This window comes from Conger conger, chromosome 11 (genome assembly GCF_963514075.1).
Source record: "Conger conger chromosome 11, fConCon1.1, whole genome shotgun sequence".
In the NCBI taxonomy this organism is placed as follows: domain Eukaryota; kingdom Metazoa; phylum Chordata; class Actinopteri; order Anguilliformes; family Congridae; genus Conger; species Conger conger.
Genome location: NC_083770.1, coordinates 29,984,774 through 30,004,665, shown reverse-complemented (window position 1 = coordinate 30,004,665; position 19,892 = coordinate 29,984,774). Strand labels below are relative to the sequence as shown.

The window sequence follows — 19,892 nt, the reverse complement described above, 5'->3', positions numbered from 1 at the left end:
ACAACACTTCATGAAACGCATTTGTAACGATATGCCATTCCCCGGTGACCGATGGAGTTATTAGAATGGAAGAGCTGCTGCTGCCCCTAGTGGGCACAAGGTGAATGCATCATGAGAGACGGCTCCTCTGCGCTCACAGTGGCTTGATGGGAGGACTCCTCTTGCTGGCGATGATCTTCATCAGCTCGAAGCGACTGTTGTAGAGCTGGATGTGGGTGGAGTTGTCGTCCTGGGTGTAGATCTGGCAGGTGCGTAGAGGTCGGCTGTTTTTGGACTGTGACAGAAAGGACACGTGTGAAATGAGAACTCAGGGGATGTAGATAGGGTAGGGTGAGGCAATAGAGGGAGAACAGCATCAACCACAGTGGAAATGACTTAGAGACTTCTGGATAATCTCTGACAAGCGTAACAGACTGAAGGGACAGCGTGACACACCTTGTAAATGCTTTTGGTTTTCTTCTTCGGGTTCGCTTCATACACCAACTGTAACAGAAAGAGAAATGAGGATCAAAAAAAGGAATAAATAAATCAAATGGAAACAATATGCCAAGGGAAACTCAAGGCAGTGCAGTGTAATGTTAAAGAAACAGGACAATGCCGTCGTACTCTTGAGTAAGGTACTTAAACTTAAATTGCTTCAGCATATATGCAGCTGTATAAATTGAAACTTCAATTTCAAAGTTCAAACCAAGTTTTAAAAAAAAAATAAGAAAAAGAAAGAAGCCGTGTTGTGCTAAATGCCTGTGATGTAATGCAATGGAACTGAAAAAAGTATGCATTTCCTTCAGTGATGGAGAAAGACTAGGAAAGAGTAGAGGAGCTCTGCCATGGCCCCTGCCCCTCCACACGCTCACCTTGCCCTCCTCCCGCGGGATGATGACGTTCTCGTAGCGGTTGCGGCACTGCTTGGGCGAGCGGTAGATGCGGCTGCAGGAGTTGACCACGTCGCTGACCAGGTCCCAGTTGGGGGTGTGGGCCGGGGACACAATGGTGAGGTTCAGGGGGAGCTCCAGCAGCTGTTTCACCGCCTGTGGGGGGTAAAGGAGGTGGAATTAGGGACGATTCTCAGCGATGCAGCTTATAATTATTATAACATGCTGGAGAAGGTGGCCAGACGCCCACCTGCAGCAGGGCCCAGTCCTCGCTGATGAGCCACTCCGGGTTGTCCTGCCCGGCTTCCATGGCGGGTTTGACCAGCGAGGGCAGCGGCTTGGCGAAGGGCGCCTGCTGCTTCAGGGAGATGTTCTTCTTCTGGTCCTTTCCGTCACGCCGCACCTTCAGCATGCTGGCCTTGTCGAAGAGCGAGCGAGGGGGGATCACCGTCTCCCCGTGCCCCTTCTTCTTCTTCCTGCCTGCTGCTGTGTGAGCATGCACACACACACAGGCACACACAGGCACACACAGGCACGCACAGGCACGCACAGGCACGCACAGGCACGCACAGGCACGCACAGACACACGCGCACAGACACACGCGCACAGACACACGCGCACAGACACACGCGCACAGACACACGCGCACAGACACGCGCGCACAGACACGCGCGCACAGACACGCGCGCACAGACACGCGCGCACAGACACGCGCGCAGACACACGCGCGCAGACACACGCGCGCAGACACACGCGCGCAGACACACGCGCGCAGACACACGCGCGCAGACACACGCGCGCAGACACACGCGCGCAGACACACGCGCGCAGACACACGCGCGCAGACACACGCGCGCAGACACACGCGCACAGACACACGCGCACAGACACACGCGCACAGACACACGCGCACAGACACACGCGCACACACACGCACACAGACACACAACAGTGACAGAGCCATTACACACCTAAGCACCCGCAACTGCAAGCAGCTCAGAGCGCCAATAATAATTACAGCCCTGACCAATAAACGCCTAACAAACTCCCAACAGCAAGTCCCAATCATCAATTTGCAACAGCTGGTCTACAAAAATTTACAGTGGCTTCCAAATAGATGGTATTAAAATAATATAAAAATAGGGAGTGATCACTGATAAAATTGGGGCAGGCATGCGCATCCTTAATACCCTCCTAGTCATTATAAATGCACAGGAAGGCACTGGAGCCTCAGCCGTACCAGACGGATCCATTTTCAGCCTTTTCTGTTCCTTGCGAACGTAGACGGGAGGGAGCTTGGACTCTGGCATGGGCACCGTGTCGTACATCAGGCAGATGACCGAGTCGATGTAAATGTCGTTGTCGTCCTGCGGGGGTGTGGGTGGGGTCCACACCTGTGTTCCAGAGAGAGGTCAGGAGCATGCTAAAACACATAGAGGGACACGCATTTAAAAGAGGGGGGCTTGGGGGAGGAGAAAGGGAGCAATCACCCACCGGCATGATTTCGGTTTGGCCATCTTCACCATCAAAGACATACTCCTGAAAAATGTGAAAAACAAGGGCAGTCTTTCAATACTTTTTTCTTGACCCTATGTACAAAAGCACAACTGTTAGTAAGCGGTGTGAAGGAGAGATGTTACCATGTTATAAGCGTCTTCTCTGGTGTACGTGAAGAGGTCTTCCTCTTCCTCCAGAATCAGCCGCTCTTCCTCCTCTGCCTTGAGCTTCTGCAGATGCTGAATCTCCCAACATCTCTTTGCACAGTCCAGTCTCTCCTACAGAACACAAATAAGTCCCAAATGTGCTTTAGTGGTTAGTTTCACCCGCGCTCAACACTGCAAGAGAATCGCTAATAAAGTCAGACAATTCCCCAAGTTACTCAGCTCTCAGGCAGGCTGTTCTCAAATATCGCTACAAATTAAACCCTTGTGGCTTTCCATAGATCTTGAAGCCTTCAGATACCCCACGTGATTTTTCCACCAATGTCTTTTCATCTGTTATCTCAGGCACCTCATGTCAACTACATAAACAAAATGGCGTCCTACACAAGAGGTTGGGCGCATAGCTTACCAGTGCGGCCTTTTCTTCATCCTCACTCACGTGGAGATACTCCAGGTACTGCAAGGCGTATTTCTCAATAGGAGTCAACTGGTTATGAAAGGGAAAAATATGAAAGATCATGCAGCATTAGTATGCTGGGGGCATCGTGCATTTATGCCGTGTCTAGGCTGAGCGGCAAAATCTTGTAAGGCTGAGCGTTCTTCCCAGCTTGAGAGCTGCCAGTGCACCCTTTAACAAGGCACCAAACCCAAATCACTTCAGTAAAATATTGAGCTGTCTGAACAGACTGCATGTAAAAATCCAATCTGCAAGGCCTCAATGTGACATAATGCTACCTGCTCCATCACAGCTGCCAGCTCCTCCATTTGGGATGTCTCCACTTGACCTTTGACCTCCGGCTCCACGCCCAGGTCCTCCTTGTCCGCCGGGTGTCCCGCCTCTTCCTCCTGGGGGGCATCCTGGCTGATGCTGTTGAGGGCCTGGATGTACGGACGGGCCACTCGGGGGGAGATGGTCTCGGAGGGAGAGGGTTCCTGGTGCAGGACCACAAACTCCTCCACCTTCTCCCCCGAACCCGACTCCACCTCAAACAGGTCCTGGATGGTCCGCTGGAAGCACACGAGCCGCGGTCAGACAGGGACTGGGCTCCCATAAAAACGCGTGTAAGCTCTAATCGTTTACAGGTCTGATGGTCGGAGCAATTGAGGGTGAACGTCGAACCAAAAAACCTAATTGCATTCGATTGCTTTATTAATTAAAATCCATCTGTCAGTGAATTCAGGACTGTTAGGATTGCACAGTGCTGCAGGCTGTCTCACAAGCCCCACAGGCAGCAGTACAGAGGAAAGCCAGAGGAGAGAGCACTGAGCCCGCATCCCCCTGCCAATGCCAGCATACAAAACAGCCAGAATACAAACTGGCCCTGGAGGGAGGAGAACCTGCCTTCCGATCCCAGTAGCAAACCAGGGTGAAATGCGTCACTGTTTGGAATTAAAATACTTTTCAATGCTCGATTGGTCTTGCCTGGCACAAGTGAGCCAACCAGGACCAGAAGGCGGGGTTTGCACTGTTTAGAAGTATTTCGTAAGCTCTGATTCTAGCTCAGAAAAATAGGCATAGAAAAATATTTGAATCCAAAACAATCACATATCTGTCCCAGGTCTGGCACAGTTTTAACACCTCAAAATGGATGCTGTGCAGGGAGAGGTATTTGATGGTGAGACGTGATTTAGCGGTGTGACTGGGTGGGTGAGTGCTAGCGTACCTGTGTCAGGAAAGCCAGGGTGTAGTCAGTGCCCTGAGCGGCCACCTCTCGTATCAGATCCTTGGTTCCGTTCTTCAGCAGTTTCTCCTCAATGGAGTTTCCACTCTCCAGCCTAAGTCAAAGAGCAGGAGCATCACTCCATCGTTTATTCCCCATTAATCTTCCCAATCTGGAAAGCGCCATCTTAACTTCAGACAATTCCTGTGATTTCAGACTAGCCCTATTAATTAAGGGCCTTTCCAAGTTATCCGCAGGCCTTTATTCTGCAACCCGCCAGCAGAGCTGCACAGTTACTGCGCGGGTAGACCGCACGGCCAGTGCATCAGACCCCGCCAGGCTGCACGCATCCAACTAACCAGCTGCAGGGTCCCCAATACTCGAAAAACAGTATCCCCCTTCCTCTTTCTGGAAGTATGGGGAGAGGAGACGAGATATAAATTTGAGTTTTGGGACGCACCCACAGTCTGGAGTCAGCACAGCAGTGCGTACCCACAAAATGCGATATTAAAGGATTTAAATCCAATGGGAGACCCAATCTGGACCCATCTGGGAGGAAATAACCTTCGTTATTTCTTACATTCTTCAACAGTTTTAACCGAAACACCAAAGCGCCGTCGTGCGTGGCGTTACCTGTAGATGTGGATGTCCTTGGAGCGCCCGATTTTGTCGCACCACTCCTGCGTGCGGGCGTCCATGCTGGGGTTGAGGTCGGTGTCGTAGAAGACGATGGTGTCGGCGTCGAAGACGTGTCCCACAGCAGAACCGCAGCGGTTGGTGAGGATGGAGCAGAACACCTGCCTGTTCCTGTTGAAGCTCTTCATCTGCTCCTAATGCAAGAGAGGACATGCATCAACCATCAACAAGACTATGATACTATACACCACTGTATCCCTTTCTTTAGTACCAGTGACAGCGCTACGCTTGCTATGCTTCATATTCATCCTTGTACAAACCGAGTGCCTTCCACATTGCTCAGTCTGTAGGACGTCAGCAATGAGGAAACAAAGGAGGAAACACAAACATTGAGGTTAAAATTGCCTTTTGAGCTTCAAAAAAAATGTTTCGGCAAACAGGTGGCAAAAAGACAGGGTTCATTTAGTTTCAAGTTCATTTTAAGACTTTAAGACCTTTTTAATGCCAGATAAAATGAGGCTTAAGACAAAAAGTACCAGCGGAAAAGCCAGTATTCACAACTAAATACATTGATGGTTCTGAATTTATTAATGGACAGTACAAGTAAAAAGACACTGATTACTTGACTGATATTGGGAAACTGGAGTAGCTGGAGGAAACCCCCGCTGGGACAGGAAGAACACAGATTAAAAGCCTGTCGGCTTCTCTTCAGGCCCCAAGTGGAACACAAGCATCCACTGAGGAGGGAAGAGAGCCTGATACTCTACCCCCTTAGCCAGAGCACTTCACTGCGTCAGAAGGTACTGGTGTTAGAGGGGGAGAGTGGAGTGTTGGGTGTTAGAGGGGGAGAGTGGAGTGTTGGGTGTTAGAGGGGGAGAGTGGAGTGTTGGGTGTTAGACGGGGAGAGTGTAGTGTTGGGTGTTAGACGGGGAGAGTGGAGTGTTGGGTGTTAGATGGGGAGAGTGGAGTGTTGGGTGTCAGATGGGGAGAGTGGAGTGTTGGGTGTCAGATGGGGAGAGTGGAGTGTTGGGTGTCAGATGGGGAGAGTGGAGTGTTGGGTGTTAGATGGGGAGAGTGGAGTGTTGGGTGTTAGATGGGGAGAGTGGAGTGTTGGGTGTTAGATGGGGAGAGTGGAGTGTTGGGTGTTAGAGGGGGAGGGTGGAGTGTTGGGTGTTAGAGGGGAAAAGCAGAGTGTTGAGTGTCAGAGGGGAAAAGCAGAGTGTTGAGTGTCAGAGGGGAAAAGCAGAGAGTTGAGTGCAGGTGGCTGCAGTGGCGGTACCTGTCGCTCCTCTAAGGGCAGGCTCTCGTCCACTCTCACGTAGGTGAGCTGGTGGTGGTCCAGGAACATCTCCAGGATGTCCAGCATGCGGACCATCTGGGTGAAGATGAGCACGCGCCGGCTCTCCGAGTGCAGCTTATGTAGCAGCACGGCCAGGGCCTCCAGCTTACCTGAAAACACACACAACATTTTACACACACAGATACATACACACGGAAAAACATTTTACACACGCACATGCACACACATTTTACACACAGGTACACATACAGACACAAAAACATTTTACACTCCCCCACACATGCACACACTCCCCGCACCAGAGGCCGGCCCGTCTCACCTGAGTCCATCTCCAGCAGCTGCAGGTCGGGGAACTGGAGCAGACGACTGGAGGCCAGGAGGCGGATCTCTGAGCTGTGGGGGGCGGAGGCCTGCTGGAGTCGCAGTTTAAACGCCTTCAGCTCCAGACTGAACCGAGGGGCGGGATTGGCCACGTACAGCTGAGGAGGAGGGGCCACCGCAGCCGGAACTATGCAGGAGAACCTGGAATGGCGTGAGACGGCCGTGTTACCATGGAAACCAGAGACTTGTTATCTTTTATTTACACAGGGGATAAAGAAGGGTTAGTATTTATCGACTAAGGCGGCAGCCTGGCTTCTTTTGAGACGTTTTGTTCAGACAGACAACCCTGTGGTATTGCCGCTTGGTCAGTTTGGTCAGTTTAGTATTGCTTGGTACTGGTCACTGTTGTATTGCTACTAGGTTGGTTTATCTGATTATTCTGCAAGGGTTCCAGTTTTTAATCTGTGTGATCACAGATGAAATTGTAACTGTAGTTCCCTCTAGGGTTTCCAGTGCACTGGTTATGATTTGCACTTTATTGTACATCACTCTGGATTAGAGCTTCTGCCCAATGACTAATGTAAATTAGTGTAACCCAGCAGCACTGCAGAAAAGGGGGCGGTGGTGCCCGTTACCTCTTAGCCAGCTGCTCCCGGGCCTCCTGCTGTTGCTGGGCGGAGGTCAGGCCTGTGCGCAGGGCGGTGGCAGAGGAGACGCATGCTCGCTGGGCCCTGAGGCAGCTGTCCCTCCCCACCCACCTCCACCCGCGGACCCCCCGGGCCGAGGAGGGGAGGGCCGGCCGGTCGCCCTCGGAGACGCCGCAGGCCTGCAGCAGGTCCGCCCCGTACAGCACCCCGCGCGCGCAGCGCCGCTCGTTGGCCGTAAAGAGCCGATTGAGGCGCTCCTTAATGAGGCGGGTCCGCTCCTCAGACGACTCCTGCACGCAGAGAGCAGATTCAGACTGTAGCACAATACACACAGCAGCCCTCACGCATACACACGCAGAGAGCAGATTCAGACTGTAGCACAATACACACAGCAGCCCTCACGCATACACACGCAGAGAGCAGATTCAGACTGTAGCACAATACACACAGCAGGCCTCACGCATACACACGCAGAGAGCAGATTCAGACTGTAGCACAATACACACAGCAGGCCTCACGCATACACAAACATACGCACACAGAGAGCAGATTCAGACTATAGCACAATACACACAGCAGCCCTCACGCATACACACACAGAGAGAAGATTCAGACTATAGCACAATACACACAGCAGCCCTCACGCATAGACACACGAGAAGATTCAGACTATAGCACAATACACACAGCAGGCCTCACACATACACACAGAGAGCAAATTCAGACTGTAGCAGAATACACACAGCAGCCCTCACGCATACACACACACACACACACACACACACACACAGAAGATTCAGACTATAGCACAATACACACAGCAGCCCTGACTCCTACACACACACAGAGCAGATTCAGACTGTAGCAGAATACACACAGCAGCCTTGACGCACGCACGCACGCACGCACGCACGCACGCACGCACGCACGCACGCACGCACGCACGCACACACGCACGCACACACGCACACACGCACACACGCACACACGCACAGGATATTCAGACTATATCAAAATACACAGAGGAGCCCTGACTCATATATATATATGCACGTGCACACGCACACAGAGGCTATTCAGATTACATCAGAATACACTGAACAGCCTCAAAGGGCAAGAATCAGTTTCTTCACGCCACTGAAAGATGCAATATGGATATAGTAGTCTAAAAAAAAATGCAGGTAAAAAGAAAATAGGCTTTTCATTTTCATCTATCAGACACAACTACCAGTGCATTATAAAGAGCTATGACACCAAATCCATATAACCGGTACTTCTCATTGCATTCTGGAGAGACCGGCTTAGCATAGTCAGTGGAAAAAGTCAGTGGCAGTTATGTTTTAGGAAAGTCAGAGGCATCGCAGCACCTGTGGGGTGATGGCAGGAGCGGGTGAGGGCTTGGCATTGGTCCCGTGGTCCCCAGAGACCGCTGTTGTGACCGTGGCTTTAGCTACCACCCCGGGAGCTTGATGAAGAAGGGAGAATATTTTAGAGGAAAACCAGTTTTAAAACAGCCAGCTGGTCACTGACAGAGTATGCACCACTTAAAGCAGGCAAGCAAATAGACAAACGAGCACACATTTCCCCATTTGTCAATAAACACCTTGTACCATTCATTTTATTTATTTTTATTTCATCAAATGATTGGAGTTAGCGTTTCACTTTAATGGATTGTCTCAATGAGAGACTACAGCAGGGAACAGATATCGATGGTAAGAGGACTGCCAAGCAGAAAGCCAGCACTTCAGCTGGGGTCAGTTAATCTGCTCGCCAATATCAGAGCAGTCAAAACACTGAGGCCCTAGAGTACGGAGAAAAGGTGCTCATTTCACCCACTCTTACGGAGAGGTACACATGAAAACATGAAACTGAACAGCAGTGGAGGAACAGTCATTTCTCCCGACATAATATCCCATCACTTTCAAACACAGAAGAATACATCGTTTGACATGAAAACTTTTCAGCTGCATGAAATGGCATGAATTGCGGCATTAAAGGTTCAATATCTATCCAATTTTACATGTCCATTCTCCAGCACCTCTCATGGGCTTTACCAAGAACAGGCTGTTTCAGTGACTGTATCTTTTAGGCTAATTAAGAACAATGAATCTTGTGATTGGCTGCTAGCTCAACAATAACGCAAACATCGTCTGTGCCAAGCCCTAGGATTTCTTCCAGTGGGCCGAGCTGAAGGCAGACATATGCAAATGAGCATATAGTTGTGACGTCAAAATCACAAACGTGATGTTTAAATGCACATTTTCTTCATATGGAGTTTGATACTTTCACAGTGTTTTGTACAGCACCTACAACAATCCACACAGCAAGGGAAATGTGGTTATCCACAACACGGACCTTTAAGCTTCCACAAAGCGTGCTTCGGCGGTGGACCTGCAGGTGACTCACCTTGCGGGGCGGAGGAGGTGGCCGGGGGCAGGGCGCCGGGCGTGGCCGCTGCATTGGGCACAGGCAGGGCCTGGGGAGACACCGTCTGCATCACCATGGAGCTCTGGGGCCGGAGGATCTGCTGCCCGGGGGCCGACACTATCTGCAGGATGTTGCCTGTACCGTGTGCACGACGCAGCACGGGACACACAGACACACAATTAAACAGCTACTTATAACAAGGAAACGCGCCATTCCACCACGCGCCACTGCGTGCATTACGACCGGGGCAGCAGCTCAGTGATAATGAAATAACAACTATGAAGCCCATTTGTGGTACCATAAAACAGTAATCCTTGACAAAGAACACGTGTAAGAATTAAATTAACTCAAAAAGTGCAGCACGAAGGGAAAAGTCCAAGGCAGTCTGTCTCTGGGTCAAAAAATTCATAAGAAGTCTTTATTAAATAATGGGTGAGAACTATTCAACTCTACATCCTGCAGGCCGCAGTGTCTGCAGGCATTTACTCCTACCGTGTGATAAACCACATGATTTCACTTATTATTTCACAGCTTGGTTCAGTTAATGAGCTCATTAGTGACATCCAGTGGTGTAGTGCACGGCCGACGCAAATGCCTACAGACACTGCGGCCCGTAGGACATGAAGTTGGGTAGGGCTGGGCTAGAACATACTGGCTGTGTGGTTTTGAGTGAGGAGGCAGGAGAGCGGAGAGGGTGTGGTGGGTCTGGGGGTACATTACCGAGTGTACCTTGGAGCTGCAAGGGCTGGCCGGTAGTGAGCTGGCGCAGCTGGCTGGGGGACAGGGTGAACTTGTTGCCCTGGAACTGCAGCGTGACGGGGGTCTCGGGCTGGGAGATGCGGTTCTGGCTGCCTGCGATGGAGGCCAGCTGGGTGATCTTCACCACGTCTCCACCTTCAGTGGGGGAGACACACACGGCGCGCCGATCACACGGGGGCACGTGGCAGGGACACACGCACGCGCACACACACAGACACACACAGACACACACAGACACACACAGACCGACCTGTGTTTGAGTTAGTGGAGGGGGTGAGAGAGCAGCCAGGCATGCAGAGTCAGAGGGTGGGTTATACAGGAGGCAAGACGCCCTCCGCAAGAGGAGAACAGTATCACTACCTATACTCTACCCACCCCTGAGAGGAATAGGAAAAAAGAAAAAAATGAAAAGAAAAAAAAAAACACTTCAGGTGAGGCAGAACCCTGCAATAAACAGATGTTCAGTTAACGCACTGAAGAGCACTCAATTGCGTTGTCAACAATACACCTTCTGCATGCTTACACACTGGCCTTGTAAAAAAAAGTTAGGGAAACCAGATTTGCAATGCATTGTTCGCACTGCAGTCAGGGCAATTCAGGTTCTCAAAATTGACTACACCGGCAGATCGGAGTCATGTGACATTTTGCTTTTGAAAAGGATTCCTTTCCCTGTATTTCATATAGTGGGGGAGGGGGTGACATCCACGTGCTGGGCAGTGAACACACCTCTATGTTCAAACATAACCAACAAAATGGGAGGAAAGAGACCACAAGACAAGTGGGTGTGAGGGAGAGGTGGGGAAGAAGAGGCATTAACAAAACGTTTGGATTTGATCCTGCAGCCAGACGGCTGGGCTGATTCAGGAGGAAAAAGGCTTGAGGATTAGCATCCTTACGGGAGAAAAGAAACGTGAGTAAATTTACACAACGGAAATGAAAAAAGGTTAACAGTAGACCTGGAATCTGTGGACAGACCGGACACATGCAGAATTCAGAGGAGAGAGGGTAGAGGACGCCGGGCTCTCGGCAGGGCACTGCTGAAGTGGTCTGGTCTATTTGGACTTCAGGTCTGAATCCCTTTGGGCTTTTGGTCCCTTTAAAGACCATTGTGCATTTGAGCACAAGTAAGTTCCCAAAGGCTTTGATCAGCCTTTCTGAAAGAAGGCATTTCTGCCAGGGAAATTAATTTCAATGTATAACTAATATGAGAAAGTACATGAATAGCACAAGGTTCCCACTCAAATAGGAAATATTTTGTAAGCTGCTACATATTTTTAAGACACAAAATGAAAAATATTTTGTATTCAGCAAATCCCAGTCTACAAGACTTTGGGCTTGGTATGTAAGCCAAGTCAATGCATTAAATTGGCATTGCCAGGAAATTACATCATACCAGTGTGTTAACAAGATTCCACTGGCTCATTGCACAACCTTTCAAAAGAACAGAGATTCAGAAACAGTGAAATGGCTATATTTTACGACTTTTCACAGAGTGGGACACAACCAATTTCCATGCCTTGTCAGGACCATAATCCTGTCCATAAATGTGAAGAATGGGGGAACTCTGTTAAAACTCGGTAGGAAATAAACCCAGACCAGACCCACCCCAGCAGCGTCCCAGAGAAAGCCCAGCTTTCCCCGGCGTTTCGGTGGCGGTTTGTGCCAGAAGTGGGTGGTGAGGAGGGGAGGCCACTTACTAGGCAAGCGTGCCTGGGCCTGGGGGGTTAGCACCAGCCTCTGAGGCAGCAGGCTGGGCTGCACGGCGTGGGCAGGGCCCTGGGGGGGCCGGGGGACCTGTGCGGCCGCGGGCAGGGCGAGCCGGGGCGTGGCCCCACCCGCAGGGCCCCCCAGCCCAGACGGGGTGCAGGCGGTGCCGCTGGCTGGAGAGGCGGTCTGGGCCTTCTGTAAGGCCATCCCAGCCACTGCGGAGGACAAGGGGGGTTGGGGGGGGGGGTGTCTTGTGGTTAGGTTTTTGCCAGGGTATCCACCCTTTGTGTCCTAAAGCTGTAACTGGGTTGGGTTTAGTTTCATTTGTCTGGTTACATTCGGTTAACATTGCGCGCCGTGGCGGGCAAGACGTTCTGTAATTCCCTCCAGCCCAATCCACAGGAAAACTAAAGCAGTTGTCATATCCGGTCATAAGAAAAACTGGAAGAAAGACAAATACCCTCCTTATGGTGCCACTGCCAAACAGATAAAAAGTATTAAAGTTCTACAGACAGAGCAGAAATAAATAAAAAGAAATAAAAATCAGGCACATATTCTGTCAAAAGAAACAATTTTAACAATGAAAAGTGCATATTCTGAAAAATAAAGTGAAAAGGAGACCAACACAAGCGGACTGTCTGCAACGAAAAAGGGATTTGTGACAGGAAATTTACTAAAACATATCACACAGAATCAGGAGCGGTTGTACATTCCTATAAAGAAAACAGTTTGCTCTTGAAAAGCAGTTTAGCAGTGAAGTCCTCAAAAATCAATGCGTTACTTAATGGAGACAAGCATGGAGTGATATAAAATGCACAGTGTTTACTGTGGAAAAAAAATACAGCCATCAATACAGAAAATGAGACAGCAGACATTTAGCGAAAACTACAAGGCATCGGCATTATTGAAGACCACACACATTTTAACTGACGTGCAAGAGCGATGCCATTTAACTGGACTTTGGCTGCGGTCAAGTTCAAACAGGAGTACATGACCCATGCTGCAGTAACAAGAGCTTCACTCCTTCAGTTTTCCTCTGCTCCAAGGCAGAATACTTAACTCTCATTATGAGGAATTATGTATTAGTGGGGACAGGAGGGGGGTGGAATTTCTCAGGGAGCACAGCACAGCTCACTGGCAGTGTTAAAGCAAAACAGTGAGCGCATTCGCAAAAACATGTCCCTCGCAACCAGCATGCGAGCTCTTGGGGAAGCGCCCTTACCCTGCGCTGTGCTGGCAGTCGTGGTCGTCATGACAGGAGACTTGCCGCGGGCCTGTGCGGGCTGGGACACCGTGGCGGTGGTGGTGGAGGCTGTGGTGGGTGTGGGGGTGCGCTGGGCCAGGGTGCCGGACATCGACACGGTTCGGCCCTCCGGCTTAGTGCCATACTGCACTGGCTGGAACAACCTGCCATTCCCAAAACACAGTGACAATCAAGCTTATGCACATACACACGAGCACGCACACGCACACACGCCATGATGCTCACACACACACACACGCCATGATGCTCACACACACACACACGCCATGATGCTCACGCGCACACGCACACGCACACGCACACACACACACACACGCCATGATGCTCACACACACACACACACACAGTACCTGCATACATCAACACAATTTAGCTGACAACGCAGCTTTGCCTCATAAATATGTATTGTTTATATGTGCAGTTAAACAACCGCATACATAGAACATCATTTACAACAAGGGTGTGACTAGACCTGAGACAATTGGATTCTTTATACACTTTACTGAGCTAGTGTGGTATATTGGAACATATGTTAACATGTGTTATATAAAAAATAAAAATAAAAAATAAATAAAGAAAGAAAAAGGGGCAAAAACATCCATCTGGTCTTCTTGGTTGGCTCAATTATACCAGGCACAGAAAAGTATTTGAATCTGAAACAAATACGCATTTGATCCAGGGGCATGTTCAATCTGAAAACGTTTAGCTACAGTTTCTGTGTTACAATATATTTTCTCCCAACGGCATGCAGTGTTTTACAGCGCTTGGAGGTAGGTTTGCTCCCGCTTGGTGTCTGGGGGTGTAGCCCCCAGACAAATCAATAATGGTGTAGGCGTATGCTTTAAAGGCTGGTGAACACCTTCTCAGAAGCCATTGGACCAAACCGTACTGTCAGTCAGTCCACCCACGGTTTGCAACAGGATGTTCAGCGTGCCACCGTTTCGGTTTAAATAAACGTTTCGCTACATTTTGTCGGGGCTGAATGTGGCCCAGGCGGGGTTGTGATTAAGAGCTTCACAAAGGACATTTGTAATGACTCATAAGATGGAGGACAGCAGCCGAGCAGGAGGAGGAGGTGGTGGGTGTGCAGACCTCATGGGTTTGATCTTGCATGGCTTTGGCCTGGCTGGTGGGTCAGGGGCGACAGAGATCTCCTCCATCAGCTGCCTGGACATTTTCAGTTTGGGCACGGCTTCCTCAGTCTCGTAGCGCGTCAGCGTGCTCTCGTTACTGATCAGGTCGAATATGGACAGGTCCACCGTCTGGTGAAGAGATCACATGGAAAATTTTATGTCAACTCTCTGTCAAGGAAAGAAACTGAAAAGGAGAACAAGATAGGGCACCTTTTCACATTAGTATTTTGCTTTACACTGGTTGCCACACAACAAATAGGCTACATGAAAAACGGAACAGTTATAAAACAAAAATCTGCACCCTATAATTCTTATCCTAGTCATTTATTAATGTTGATATTTATTCAGGGACACCTAAATTACATGCTAATGGTTATAAAAGCATATTAACAGCCATCAACTACGCTGCATGTGTATGGTAAAAGTACTGATGGTACACAACTTCATGCCTGCCGAATGCATTTATTTTTTCCAATCAACATGCCTATGTGGCTTTACTGGTAGACAGGCGAGTCTTACAGTGCTCCTTACCCTAAAGGCACTGCTACATTTTCCTTTTCTGCACAAATTCTACCTGCCTTGAAAAATGTATGAGAAAACCAATTACTGGGAAAAGGCATTTTTAAGTTTAGGCCCTCTTGAGCTCAATGATCAGAAGAAAAAAATCTCAGGATGGTGCTAAAATGCCAAGCTAAAAAGGCTCCAGCAAAAAGCAATTACACAAAATGTCCTATTTCCTGTAATGGAGGCCTGAGAGGTGCAGTGTGAAAGGTGTCTTCCATAACTAAGCAGTGGATTCCTGCACGTTCATCATCACTGAGGAAGCGGACAAGAAAGGATTATCGATTTGTGTACGGATGCTGGAATAACGCACGATAGCCGAGTATGGATTCCAGTTGACAGCAAAAGTGAAGTAAACGCACAAGAAAGAAACTTGAAATGGAAAAATATTGACATTTTAAATGAAAGGAAAGGCACATTCCACTGAACAGTGAACACGCCATTAAAATTCAGGCACAACAAGCTGAGTTAAGAGATTACAAATGAGGACAGCCCTGTGGGCCTGCCGACTGTGACTTTGAAAAATTGATAACACGACTTAATGCTAAAGACATTTCGGCTTTGTCAGGTTTCATCAAAATGCATGGGTGGTCACGCTAGAAAAATAAAACATAAAATGCAGAATCGCAATTTCAACCCCCTTTTGACTCAACCTTCCTACTGAAGTGGAAAAACCTAGGGGGGAGGTGCTCAGATGCTTACCTTCCACGGATCCCGCTGGAGGGCACCAAGGACCAGGGAAGCAGTGTTGTACTCCAGGGCCTGGCACACGTACGTGCTCTGGGTCTCTCGGGCCTGGACCAGCTCCGGGTGGTTACAGATCCGCTGCAGCTGCATCAGAACCTGCAGCACGCTCACAAAGTGGCCTGTCTTCAGGGCTTCTTGAGCACTGGTGGAAGAGAGGCAGAGTATTAGATATTGTATTGTTGTACTCGGGGTATTCTAGCTGCCAACCGTGGTATGCTAGTTTAAGTTGATGTATTCTTCAAGGGTTCCGATTGTATCTGTATGGTCACGCTAGGAATCGGAACCGTACTGTCCTCTAGGGCCCCCTTCACACTTGTTCCGGTGTTCGCTCAGCACATCGTTGTACGTCGCTCTGGATAAGAGCATCTGCTAAATGCTTTGTAATGTAATGTAATGGACACTCAATGGCAGCAGAAGACACCCGCAGTCAGGGAGAATCAGTGGGAGCAGGACTAAGATCAGAAACTCTGAATGCTCACCCTGGCTGGGTCATGACGTCCTCGTACAGGTTCTTCTGCCGGTTGGACAGGCGGCACTTGAGGATGTGCTCGTACTTCTTGGGGAGCTGCTTTTCCACGTCCCGCTTGGAGCGCCTCAGGATGAAGGGCTGGATCATCTGTGTCCGAGAGCGGGAAGGAGAGGAGTCACAGGCCTGACAACAGCCTCTTCCCCACACTTTCAGAGGTACATGAAACTACTCTTGCGCACGTCCCACAATCTGATAGAGCACAATCCACGCTCCCGCATAATTCACACTTCCAGTAAATAACATGCACATCAGGGGGGTGGGAAAGAGCAGATGTCAGTGAATGTGAAAGTTGCTCAAGTGTTGAGCAAAAGGCAAATCTATACATTTCAATGAAACCATGAAACTTTGTATTCGAAGAGCCACTGGACACAAGTACCATGAACTGATGAGGTAATATCATAAGTGGCAAGAACAAGCCTGGCTCTTCTCTGTCATACAATGCAACACCATGACATTCATTATGAACAGTTCACATACTTCCATTATGGACAACATAAAAGACATCCACTCCCTTTTCACACTTCTGAAAGAAGAAAATAAGAGCTGATATGAAAATGAATTAGACACCACGTGGGAGAGAACAGGTTAGTACACCTCCCTGAAAGAGGGAACGAGCTAGCACATCTAGGTGAGAGAGCTTGACGCAAAAGAAGCTTGACCCACCCTGTGCAGGCGGATGACCAGCTTGTGGCAGTAGTCCTGGTTCTGGTCAGTGCCGGCCTTGACGGGGAAGTCCAGGTATGGCCGTGTGATGCCGGGGAGCAGGAAGTGGATCATGGTCCACAGCTCTTTCAGTGTGTTCTGCAGTGGAGTGTTGATCAGAAGGAGCCTCTGTTGACTGGAAAAGGGTTGAACGCATTGTTAGTCCAGGGCATTCTCAAACTGAAATTTGGTTTAAGGCTTCACCCTTTCAGCAATGTCTACAAACCACAAAAAAAAGAATGGTGCCATTACACCAGGGATCATCAAATCTTGCCCTGAACAATTAGTGCTACTGATTGGCCAGACCATCTTCACAACTGACTCCCAGGTAAAGGGAGGGTGGAAAACCAGTAACTCTCAGCCCTCAAAGTCCATAAATTGATGATCCCTGCATTACATCTTTTATCAGTAGGTGTGCACTGGGTCTTGTACAGCCTTGCTATCAGTGAGCAGAAGCTTGGTTGAATGAGAGGCTCCTGCTCCACCCACCTCTTAAGGGAAAAGATGGTGTCCCAGTGCTTCTCCGTCATGTTCTTAATGAGCTGCACCTCATCCAGGACCAGGTGCTTCCACCTCCTTTTCAGAAACTCCCTCTGGTCCTTCAGCAGCAGCTTATAAGAGGTCACGCACACGTGGAAGCTGTTGGGCTCCGACCACCACTGCGGACACGATGGCAGAGCCACAATTAGAGGGACAGAAGAGCAGTCAACACCAAGACAAGTGTGGTCAGAGCCAGGGAGTAGGTCACTGGCCATCTGACAACACTTACCGAACATGCCATTTTAAGGGACTCACGATGGCCAATGTATACATGCACCATCACAGTCGTCACTGGCGCACATAAACAACAGCAAGATGTTCATGTCCTTCAGTTTGATCGTGTTTATTGTGACTTAGTGAACAAACGTCTTTGTGAACAAGCGTCAGGAAGGATTGAACCACAGACACACAATACCTTGTGTGACAAAGGCAAGTGACATGACCAAATTCTTTGTGACATATGACTCAATCTGCAACAGTTCTGCTAAGGAACACGTGAAATACCTACCGTTCTCTTAAACTTGCGCTCCTTCTTGTTTCCGAGATAAAGCAGGATCTTCAGTCCGGGGCACCAGCGTTTAAACTCCATCTCCCAGCTCAGCATCTTGCAAGTCCGCACCACCACGAGATGGGGACCCCAGATAGCTAAAGTAAGAAAAGCACATTCCATCATCATCATCATCTTCTGGTTTTATGGTGTAAACAGGCCGGTTCTCCTCATCGTAAGGCCCACTCACCTTCCTGACAGGCCAGGTGGGCCAGGAAGGCCACGGTCTGCACAGTCTTGCCGAGACCGGTCTCGTCAGCTAGGATGCCGTTCAGGTGCTTCTTGTGGAGGTTGACCAGCCAGTCCACGCCGATCTGCTGGTACTCCCGCAGCGAGCCGTGCAGCAAGAACGGGGCGGGGTTGCGGGCCTGAGGGACAGATGTGGGTGAGGTCAGTGACTCAAATATAAGTTGGGGGCTCATTCCAAGTGTTTATTTTGTCTCATTTTCTTGCAATTTTTTCTATGCTGAGCTCCACCTAGTGGGACGGCTAGGAAAAGTAGCAAGAAAAAGAGATGAAGACAGGGAAATCAAGAAAACGTGAATTAGGCAAATGGAATCTCACAAATGTTCTGGAACCGGAGCGAGACTCACCGCGTTGATGGTCCTGGCGCTGCCTTTGGGCAGGATCAGCTCGGTTGCCGCGGCCACCTCTGCGATGTCCCTCTTGGGCTTGCCGTCGGCCCCGACGGAGGTGACCTTCTCCGCCCCGCGGTACTGCTCCACGCTGAGCAGGGAGTCGATCAGCACGGCCTCGTGGGGGCTGTCCAGGATGGACTCCTCCATCTCTGTGACCGAGGAAGCCCAAAATTATTGTTATCTAAATTATCGACAGGTAACTGCATAGTCTTCATTCATATCACACTCCCTGCTGCTGTTAATAGTATCGCTCTCACAGGTCTACAGTAGGGCTGCACAATATATATATATATATATATATTTTTTTTTTATGTTTACATGATAACATTTAGACATTTGTACAGATCTTCTTTCATCTTTTTCTTTATCATTCCTGATGCGATAGTAAACAACAGTCAGAGGCAATGTGAAATGCTTCTGGGGAAAAAAACATTACGAATGTTGAAGGCTAATAATTCAGCCAGCTTGCAGCTTCCATGTGATTGAACAAATGACATGATCACGACCTTCTGCGGATGAACACCCGTCTTATCGACACCCAGTAGATAACAGTGATGTTTTTCCCTGGAAGCGTTTCGCACAGCCTGATGTTTTTACTGCTGCATCAGTGATGATAAAAGAAAAAAAAGACAAAAGCTGACCTATATGTCCCGTGTAGGCGGTTATTATTTTCACGCAATTTGGTCTACAGAGCCGAGTGATCCTCCAGCGGTTAAGCGGAAGCGGCTCACCTTCGTCTTTGTCTTCATCGTCGCTCTGGGAGGTGGGCTGGGGCCAGTCGAAGTGCTCTGCGTATGCCCCGGCGTACTGCTTCATCAGGGCGTCCAGGGGCATCTCCGCTGTGAGACGAGGCAGGGTGTAAGGAAGGGGTAAGGAAAACCTCCTCTAAACCTCCTTTAATTATGCAGACGCCAGGCACATGCCGGGGATGGATTCAAATGCGCCACTCACAGCGTGAGCACCAATTTGCTTTCAAGTTTAAACGGTAAATAAATGGTGTACCTTCTTTAGTGAGATCTGCCAGCTCTGTCTGCTGGTCTCCCACTGCCTCCATGGCCTCCTGCTCCTCTATGGTGCTCTCCTCGTCCTCCACTGCAACCCAGGGAAGACCACCATTAACAACTCGCCAGTGTCTATGTAACCCCCCCCCGCACCCTCCCCAGGCACTGCAAAGGGAACGTACCTTCTTCATCTGCTATTGAAGAACTCGCTTTTCGCTTTCTGCCGGTAGACGATTCC

At 49.5% G+C, this 19,892-nt stretch overlaps 1 protein-coding gene and 1 non-coding gene across 3 annotated transcripts in view; both read right to left on the bottom strand.

The window, feature by feature from the left end:
- The window catches only part of ep400 (E1A binding protein p400), a 37,092-nt gene that overhangs the window by 7,746 nt on the left and 9,454 nt on the right, over positions 1-19,892 (bottom strand). Inside the window, exons 11-40 of one of the 2 annotated variants that reach the window (XM_061259795.1) lie at positions 19,837-19,891; positions 19,656-19,745; positions 19,385-19,492; positions 18,609-18,802; positions 18,206-18,383; positions 17,977-18,113; positions 17,418-17,587; positions 16,890-17,064; positions 16,177-16,313; positions 15,653-15,839; positions 14,349-14,518; positions 13,215-13,399; positions 11,983-12,207; positions 10,247-10,420; positions 9,506-9,661; positions 8,467-8,564; positions 7,088-7,389; positions 6,451-6,653; positions 6,111-6,280; positions 4,829-5,025; positions 4,199-4,310; positions 3,270-3,542; positions 2,944-3,021; positions 2,514-2,648; positions 2,368-2,412; positions 2,114-2,267; positions 1,123-1,358; positions 855-1,028; positions 436-483; positions 138-274 (exon numbers count right to left, since the gene is read on the bottom strand). In XM_061259795.1, coding sequence (XP_061115779.1) covers positions 138-274; positions 436-483; positions 855-1,028; positions 1,123-1,358; positions 2,114-2,267; positions 2,368-2,412; positions 2,514-2,648; positions 2,944-3,021; positions 3,270-3,542; positions 4,199-4,310; positions 4,829-5,025; positions 6,111-6,280; positions 6,451-6,653; positions 7,088-7,389; positions 8,467-8,564; positions 9,506-9,661; positions 10,247-10,420; positions 11,983-12,207; positions 13,215-13,399; positions 14,349-14,518; positions 15,653-15,839; positions 16,177-16,313; positions 16,890-17,064; positions 17,418-17,587; positions 17,977-18,113; positions 18,206-18,383; positions 18,609-18,802; positions 19,385-19,492; positions 19,656-19,745; positions 19,837-19,891 — 4,703 coding nt within the window. The remainder of the gene's footprint in view (positions 1-137; positions 275-435; positions 484-854; positions 1,029-1,122; positions 1,359-2,113; positions 2,268-2,367; positions 2,413-2,513; positions 2,649-2,943; positions 3,022-3,269; positions 3,543-4,198; positions 4,311-4,828; positions 5,026-6,110; positions 6,281-6,450; positions 6,654-7,087; positions 7,390-8,466; positions 8,565-9,505; positions 9,662-10,246; positions 10,421-11,982; positions 12,208-13,214; positions 13,400-14,348; positions 14,519-15,652; positions 15,840-16,176; positions 16,314-16,889; positions 17,065-17,417; positions 17,588-17,976; positions 18,114-18,205; positions 18,384-18,608; positions 18,803-19,384; positions 19,493-19,655; positions 19,746-19,836; position 19,892) is intronic. The other variant, XM_061259797.1, reaches the window with a different exon arrangement.
- On the bottom strand, positions 5,525-5,652 carry LOC133141359 (small nucleolar RNA SNORA49). Its single transcript, XR_009710083.1, has one exon. It is a non-coding gene; the product is annotated as a small nucleolar RNA SNORA49 (small nucleolar RNA).